Below are 8,738 nucleotides of genomic sequence, written 5' to 3' on the forward strand. Positions count from 1 at the left end.
GCCCCTCGGTCCACAGGGACGCGGCCCAGCTCCGTCCCTGCGTCAGCGACGCCCTCGCCTCCTCCCCGAAGCCTGCGAGACCTCACACGGAGAAGGTTCCTCTCCTCTACTTAGCTGTCACTGTCGCCACCTAATAAACAACTAAAAGGCGGTGACTCAGATCACAGGTGCCAGCTTGCCCTGGGCGATTGTCAGGTGGGCCCATCCCGGCTAATTTAGGTCCCCAACAGCTGTACTTGGGGCCCCTAAAGGCAGGCCCAGTGCCAGCACCCCCACCAGTCCCAGGAAACGGCACGAGGACCGGAGCTGGGCTCAGTGCATCCAGGTGACAGTGACCTGGGAGGGGCCTTGGGAGGGGACACTCAGGCTCTGCATCAGAGGCGACCTGTGCATAGGACTGTCTCTCGTGTTGGTGCGGGAAGCCCAGCTGGGTAGTTAGTGTTTGAGGAGGTCAGTGTCAGGAGTAACCCAGAAATGATGCCTTGGGAGCTCCAGGTCCCAGCCCCCGAGTGGCTTAGCGCCCAGGACAGCTATGGGTGTGGGTGTCACTGGGGAGCCCCAGCAGCGCAACTTCCCCAAGTTACCTCTGAAACTCAGGGCCTCTGCTCTAGGGCATGCAGGGCTGACTTCCTTTTGGTTCACACAATCCCGTAACGTTGTTTTGAAATGTGTTTTCCATTATAAATTAATATAGGCTCACTACGGGGCACCTCTGACTGGTGGGGATCTAGGCCTCAGTGGCCACTGCAGAATCTGAAAGAGCAACTGAGTGTCCGTCATGGACGGGGGGCTAAAGACTCCAGCGTGGGATCTGACGTGACGGCTAAAATAACGGGGTCGATGTCCCATAAAGATCTATATTGACACAGGATGAACCCTGAGTTGTGCTGAGAGCAAACACCGCGTAAGAAAGCATCTGCGTTGCGTGGTGCTGCTGGAATACTACTCTGCCGTGAAAAAGGAAACCTTGCCCTTTGCAACGGCACAGAGGGACCTGGAGAGCACTGTGCTAAGTGACGTGAGCCAGGCAGAGAAAGACGAGTGCCCCACGGTCTCACTCCTGCGTGGGGTCCAATGAACGAAATGAACTAACGAGCGAAAGAGAGACAGACCCATAGACACAGACAGCAGGCTGACAGCGGGGTGTGAAGATGGCTGGAGGGACTGAGCTAAAAAGAGAAAAGATTCACGGACACCAACGACGGCGTGGGGACTGTGAGGGTGGGGAGGTGGGGGAGGGATGGGGGACGAGTGGTGATGGAAGGAGCCTTGACTTGGGGTGGCGCACGCACAACACACCGGACAGATGACGGGTTGTGGAATTGGGCCCCGGAGACCCGTTTGGTTAACCAGTGTCGCCCCAATAAATGCGACAGAAAAAAACCATGCTGCTGCTATGTAAACACACGTGACAGTCCGTGTTCCAGACGCACACGGGAGGGACCCCCAGAACAAGCCCCCCAAGTTCTTAGGCGTTACCTCGGGCTGTGTGTTTGTGTGTGTTTTCCCATTTGGCAGGAGGTGGGAATAGATTGAGGGGTGGGAATCCAAAGAGACTTATCTTGATCTGTTATGTTTAAAATTATACCATAATGTTGTGTATTTCTTGCATGATTCATAGGAGATAAAAGAGAACAGAAAGAGGAGAGGGGTTTGGGGAGGCTCACGACTTTACTAACGCAGTCATAAAAAGCAGGGTAACATCTCATCTATCACTTTGGTCTCTTTCCAATTAAAAAATATACCTTTATAGAGCACGTACAGATGCCCCCATTCCTTCATTCACGGTTTAGTGCGTCGTCACAGAGTTTCTACCGCTGGGAATGTGCCACAGTTTATGTCACAACTCACTCTGTGGCTACTTAGTTTGTTTCTTATAAGTTTAATTTTGTTTTTAATTTATCTTTATTGATTTCAGAGAGAGGAGGGGAGAGGGAGAGAGAGAGAAACATCAATGATGAGAGAGTCATTGATCGGCCGCCCCCTGCACATCCCCACAAGGGATCGAGCCCGCAACCCGGGCCTGTGCCCTGACCGGGCATTGAACCCCGATCTCCTGGCTCCTCGGTCGATGCTCGACCACTGAGCCACGCCGGCTGGGTCATGCGAAGCATGTTTGGCGACTCTTCTTGCTTTCTTTCTGAACAGTCATTTGAGCGTTGGGCAGAAACAGGAGAAAACCCAACGCGGAAGGGGCGGGTGGGGACGAGATCACGCCGAGGGAGCGGATAATTACTGAACCTGATTCCTACAATTGTAGGCGCTGGTGAAAACGTGCGAAAGGGAAATTGTGTGAGTGCTTAGAGAATGCGGGGCCCTCCCCACGTTCCTCTTCTGACCCGACTGCTGAGAAGCTTCACTGCGGGCAGGGTGCAGGCTCGTTTCACTGTTCCCATCGTCACGGACCAAACGGCGGTGTCTGGTCACAGCCTGATCCCTCCGGAATAAAGAGCGTCGGCGAGCAGTCTCCCTCTGTAACTGCAGTTTAAAGACTGACTGATGTCTCTCCACGCATCAAAAATGGTTCCTGACACTTCGACGTAGGGAACAGTTTGGGTTATGTTTTGGGGGTTTTGTTTTCAGTTTGTTCCCCGGCTTGTGTATGGGCTGGAAGCGAGTGTTCTCATCATTGCCGGGGAGGAGGGCGGGTCCGAGGCCCGAGGCCCGAGGGAGGCGCATTTGCGCTGTTGCTTCAGTTTTCTCTCCCAACGGAAAGCCTGCGATGTCCTTACCGCCCCAGGTCCCCTCTCGCGTTCTGCGCCCTCCTCGCCAGCCTGTGGCGCTTACCTCCCTGGCTGCCTCTTGATCACAGAAGGGCTGCTGAACCTCCAGCACACGCCCTCCCACGTCCTCACTCCAGGACGGAAGGTGGCAAAAGTGACAAGAGAAAGGGTGGCATCTATTTTAGGAAAGAGAAAAACCCCCTAGAAGTCCCCAGCTGACCTGTGCTCCCATCTCCTTTGCCCACATGCGTCCCCGAGCTGTGAAAACGGTGACATGCAGCTGTTTCTGCTTTGACCCGTGGCCCCTCTGCAGGGAATCGGCGTTGGTCGGGGAGGGACAGTGGGTGGGAGCGGGGCTGAGTGTTTGCCTAACGCCCTCAGCAACCTCCTGCCGTGAGGAGATAGATCGGATCTGGCCCTCGAGAACTGCGCCGCTCCGGTGCCTGCGTAATGCAGAAATGTGTCCCCAGCCACTCGGGAGACACTTTCAGTCAGCGGCTGTGCCACCAGTGCCCACGAGGACCCACCGTTCTCCGTGCCTCTCCCTGCGGTGACAGGTGTTGGCACCAGGGTCTTGGGCGTCACCCTGACGTCTGCATCATTTCTGTGTCAAACACCCGGACGAAGGTCGTGTTTCTACCAGGGGCTGGTGCCAGGTTTGAGTTCGGGCCTTTGCCTCTGTTTGAGGAGTGGATGGCTCTCTCCGCGGCTGATAAAATGCCTCCGGGGTTGACTATAGTGACCGGCACGGAAGGACCTCGGTATCAGGGGTCCATCCGGAGGCCCCGCAGCCCAGCACGGTCACCCTTCAGCACACAGCCTGTGTGCGCTGGGTCACACCAAACCCCCCGCCCGGAGCGCGCCTTGTAAGGCAACCACGGATCAGCAGGGAGAAAACAAAAACAGAAAACAAACCACCCCCTCGGCCCCGTCCAAGCCATTTAGAGTGTGCGGTTGTGGCCGACAACCTCTCTGCATTCGAAAAGCTCCCGTCTGTCAGCACTTGGGCTTCTGTTGGACAAAAAATTAAGAGGAGACAGGTCCCCCAAGCCGGCCTGGCAGGGCCCTTTCCTAAGGGCCTGCGGACAGTCTGGATTCCTGGGCTGCCTCAAAGGGAGCTCGCGGGCCGCAATGCCGGCTTCCCTCCGAAGCCGGAGCCTTCGTTCAAAAATAGTTTCACTCCATTTAACTGCCTATTGAAGCCTCTAAATTACAGATATTAAGCCTCTGGTTTCACAACAAGCTTAATGAACAGTTCTGACAATCTATAAGCAAGGCCACTGGGAACCCTCGGGCCAGATGGAGCCACAGATTCTGAGACGTCCCCGTGGCCCACGGCGCCCGGCACCTGCCCGCAGTCCAGGGGCGCAGGGTGTCAGGTGCAGAAGGCCCGGCCCCGAGTAACCTCACCGGGCTCCAGGAAGCACCGCGCCGCGGGGGACGCCTGCCCGCTGCCACCCACGGGTCTGTGACAGATCGGGGGACGCACGCAGAATGTCCAGATGACACGGAGGACGCAAGGTGATCGGGGAGAGCCCTTAAGACGAGGCTCCTTTAAGGAGGGACAGGGAGGTGCTGTGGGGACAGGCGGGCAAAGCAAGAGCAATGACATGGAGCAAGGAGTCGGCAAAACCGGGAGGCTGGTCATCCTCTAGAAAGGAGACAAGGGACCCATAAAACGTGCGCAGAGGTGACGCGTGTCATTTCCAGCCCAAGGCAGGGAGACGCGTCCGGGCAACCCTCCCGTGTTCCTTCCCGGCTGAAACGACGGGTGCTCCAGGCGGCGGGCCTGGTCCTCACCCTGCACCCACCGCCCTCTCCGCACGAGCAGCCCGAGGGAGCATCGCGCTCCTGCGTGTCCAGCCCCAGAGGACGGGGCTGGTTCCCTCAGCGAACCAGAGGTCGCCCTGAGTCCAGATCTCGCGTTTGTCAAACACCAGGTGCTTTAGAATCGGTTCATCCGCACAAAAGCCGGCCTGATGTGGCCGCCACCCCACCCAGCATGTGCGGGTGAGGCTCTGAGGCTCCCGAGCGTCATCCGTTCCCAGTGAGGACTGGACCCCGGCCTGCGGCCCCACTGCCCCAGTGAGGACTGGACCCCGGCCTGCGGCCCCACTGGACCCCGGCCTGCGACCCCACTGGACCCAGGCCTGCGACCGTTGGCATCTGCAGGGTCCGGAGTTCGAGTCCACGGCTCCAGGACGGTCTTTGAGCTGAAGCTCTGAGCGTCTCCCCTTTGGGGGGTCCCCGTCTCGTTTCTGTTGTCACCGGCTTGGCCATTCGAGTACAGAGGGCCCCTTCCCTTTGTAAAAATGGCAAATGGAAGACGGGTGTCCTTACCCTCCGCCTTCAGCGTTGTGTCAAACACACCAGCCCCCGGCGACCTTCACAAGGAAGCTGGCGCCGTTTGTTGCAGGGTTTTCTGTGACACGCGTCACAGCGGAAGCCGAGTCAGATGTTCATTCATTTCATTCTCCAGGGGGACTTCTCCTCCCCTCGGCCACCTCCTGTCGTTACGCGTCTCTGTTCCGCTCCTTTAAGGAGCCCTGGGGTGGAGGCCAGTTATGAAAACGTGCCCAGGCCACGTGCGTACCCGGCGGGGGGCGGGCACCCGCCTCTTCCCCACGGACCTGACAATGCAGCTACTACAGACAAGGACAGACGTTAATGCTTTTCCCTGGGGGCCTCTGTTCGGAGGCCACAGGGTTTCATGAGTGAAAATGCTCTCGGATTTTTTGTTCTGGCGGCTTCTACCCGGGCTCTTGTGAGGTCCTGCGAAAGGCAATAAACCACCTGTGCACATAGCTTCTGACTGCTTTTCCATGTAAGTCAGGGCCCCACTGCTTTCTTTAGTGGCCCCGGAAAGATGCATTTCGATGGGTCTCTCTGGGGGAAGGTGCAGAACAAACCTCCTTTTCCAGACTCTTGCCCCCGGGAAGGAGGGGAGAGGAGCCTGTTCTTTCCTGCGCCTCCACAGTCGCGTGAGAATTAATGGAAATCTGGGAGCAATAGTGTGAAATGCGGGGAACAGGCCTCGCTGGACCTCGTTTTGGGTGGTGTGTCCTCGGGACCGAGTAGGGGTCCCCTGGTCCCATCCCCAAGCAAACCTGACCTTGGGGACACACAGAAAGTCAGGAGAAATGTGGGTTTCTCTTCTCTTCCTTACAGACAACCTATAAGCCCCCAAGTTTTTAAAAAAAAAATTGTGCAGATTTCCTGTTTCTTTAAAATCAGGACGAAAACTTGCTTTTGCTATGTATTTTGTGATCTTCTATATTAAAGTTAATGATATGCCAAGTCAACGGAGAGGAGGTGAACTGTGTTCCCTCAAAATTCCCAAACCGACTGACTAACGCACATGATGCCGGACCGTGACCTTATCAGGAAACAGGGCTGCTGCAGAGGTCACCGGTTACCCCGAGGCCACGCTGAGCCCTCATCCAATGGGACTGGTGTCCTTAGAGAAGCAGACGTTGGGACACAGACACACAGCCCGGGGGAACACCACGTGGACGTCAGGCCGGGATCAGGGTGGTGCTTGTCCCGGCCGAGGAGCACCAAGTCTGCCATGAAGTCTCGGATCCGGGGGGCAGGGTGGGGGGCAGACGCCCTCAGGGTCCCCAGCAGGAGACACCCCCCAGGACCTGCGGCCTCAGGGCTGTGCGACCGTGTCTGCTGGTGGAGCCTTGTGACAGCAGCCCCAGCAAACTCATACGCCTCTCAAATGGTTTTCCCTCTTTGGGATTATTTTTGGCTTAATTACAAAAGCAGAAGCACATCAGAGTAGATCTCTGGGCGCCGTGGGCGCTCAGGCTGAAAGAGCGTCTCGGACCCGCAGCCCGGGCCCACCGTTCAGGAGCCTAGCGCAGCAGGTGGGCATGCGAAGGGCATTTTCAGGGCTCTTGTTTATTGTTTGTCTTATTTCATGGATTAACCTTGTAAAGCCAGGTAGCGAGGCCTGGAAGTATTTATTAGAAATAGGTTCCAATAAATAAAATGTTGTTGGTTTTGAATTTCTCCACATCATGGTTTGGAAGTAAGTAAATAAAAAGCCCTTCGCTAGCCCCTCTGGCACACTGTCCCTGGACTCAGGGCCCACCCCTGGCCCTTCCGCATGTGGACAGAGCTTAAATGTAATTTCCTAAACTTTATACCAAGCATTGGAACCCCACAAAATCATTATACGTAACAAAAAAGCAAACACACCAGCTCCCTTTCCTTTGCTCTATAAATCTCGAAGCTGCTTTTCCTTACAGTCCTTACTTCTACACCACCTGACTTGATTACGCCGGACTTATTTTCACAAAGGCGGCTTATGATAAAATAATTAGTGAGATTCAGACTTCTAAAGGCAACACTGTGCTCAGTGAGAGCAGAGAGAAAGTGAGAATGGAAAGTAAGGGGTGGAGAGAGGGGAGAGAGAAGCTGAGTAGTGGGCTTCCCGCCAACCACGACAAATAATGAAATCTCATGAGTTACGTGGCATTCGTTAGTTAATAAACTGCATTCATTTCCTAAGACACAGATGCCACTTTCAGTCTCAAAGCCTGGAGAGAAACGTGCCGTGTGAAATCTCCCTGTAGGTGGCATTGAGAAGGTGGTAGAACAAGTCGTCACTCATTGTCCCTTAGAAATGCAGGGCAGGCCCGTGGGTCTGCCTCCCTCGCCGGCCCCGTGGGGACCCGTGGACAGAACAGGCTCATCACGGTCCCATAGGGGACGTCCGAGGACTGGGGCTGATGTTGCCCGTGTTGGCATGAGGGACACAGGACTAGGCGAAGATGTTTTCTCAGTGTGTTTTTATATTTCTCACCCAACTTCAGTTACGAATAAAGCCGGGAGAATCTTGAGAAGTGAGTAGTCGATTAAAAAATGGGCAGCTCAGCTGGGCTTGAGCACTGACCTAGGATCCAGGAGGTCACAGTTCGATTCTCCCTCAGGGCACAGGCCCGGGTTTCGGGCTCCATCCCCAGTCGGGGGCGTGCAGGAGGCGGCCGATCAATGACTCTCATCATTGATGTTTCTCTCTCTCTCCCTTCCTCTCTCTGAAATCAATAAAGATATATTTTAAAAAAATAAAATAATTTCCTACTTTAAAAAAAAAAAATGGGCAAAGGCCCTGAATAGGTGCTTCTCCAAAGAGGACCGACAGGGCCGGGAGACACGTGAAAAGATGCTCAGCGTCGCTGATCATCAGGGAGATGCAAACTAAAACCGGCAGCAAGGCACCTGCCCTCAAGGGGGTGCGGACGGGGACCCCCCCAATTTATGGAGTTCACGGAAAAGCAAATAAACCGAAAAACAGTCCATCAGCTTCAACCAGTCAAAAACAGATTATTCAGCTAGAAAAACAAAGCCAAACAGAAAGTCGGCCGATGAAAGTGAATCCAGACCCTGTGCTTTTTGTTTGTTTGCTTTGTGTATTGTTGTTTTTCAATGAAAACTCTAATTTAAAAAGAGGAGACTAAGAAGCCCCTGGCAGAAGGACTTGTTAAAAAACCCACAGCAACGATGATATTAAATGGAGAATTGTTAAGAGAAGTCCCACTAAAATCAAGCGGAGACACAAGGATATTCCTTATTCAGGATGGTTTTAGAGGAGCTCTGATAAAATTGTAAAATGTGAAGTTATTGATAGAAAAGCCAGAAATGGAGACACATTGTCCTGATTTATAGATACTGTTATAGGTTTAAACATAAAAAAGATTCACTTAAAATTGTTACAATAACTGCCCTGAGCAGCAGCATAGAAGAGATAGAGAGTAACCGTCTTCTAATAATCACTCAGAAATTAAACAGAAAATAGCAAATGGAGCTTATTCGCAACAGTGGCCTGGCCACAAATACTGGTACACAGTAAACGCCACAATGTAGCCCCACATGAAACTATGTTTACAACAGGATGTAAGGAGACTTAAGAGCAGCGACCCTTATTCTTAACGAAAAAGCCAATTCTCCAAAACGGGTTTCTTACCCTGATAAAATTTCAGCCGTAATCTGAACAAGGGTATATTT

General features: G+C 53.9%; 1 protein-coding gene across 1 annotated transcript in view; it reads left to right on the forward strand.

The window, feature by feature from the left end:
- Nucleotides 1–1,134, forward strand: part of RNF144A (ring finger protein 144A) — a 145,720-nt gene extending 144,586 nt beyond the window's left edge. The window contains exon 9 of the mRNA XM_081156300.1: nt 695–1,134. Coding sequence (XP_081012426.1) covers nt 695–757 — 63 coding nt within the window. The 3' untranslated portion in view covers nt 758–1,134. The remainder of the gene's footprint in view (nt 1–694) is intronic.
- Nucleotides 1,135–8,738: the final 7,604 nt, after the last annotated feature.

The sequence above is a fragment of the Miniopterus schreibersii genome, assembly GCF_964146895.1.
Source record: "Miniopterus schreibersii genome assembly, chromosome: 13".
Lineage (NCBI taxonomy): Eukaryota > Metazoa > Chordata > Mammalia > Chiroptera > Miniopteridae > Miniopterus > Miniopterus schreibersii.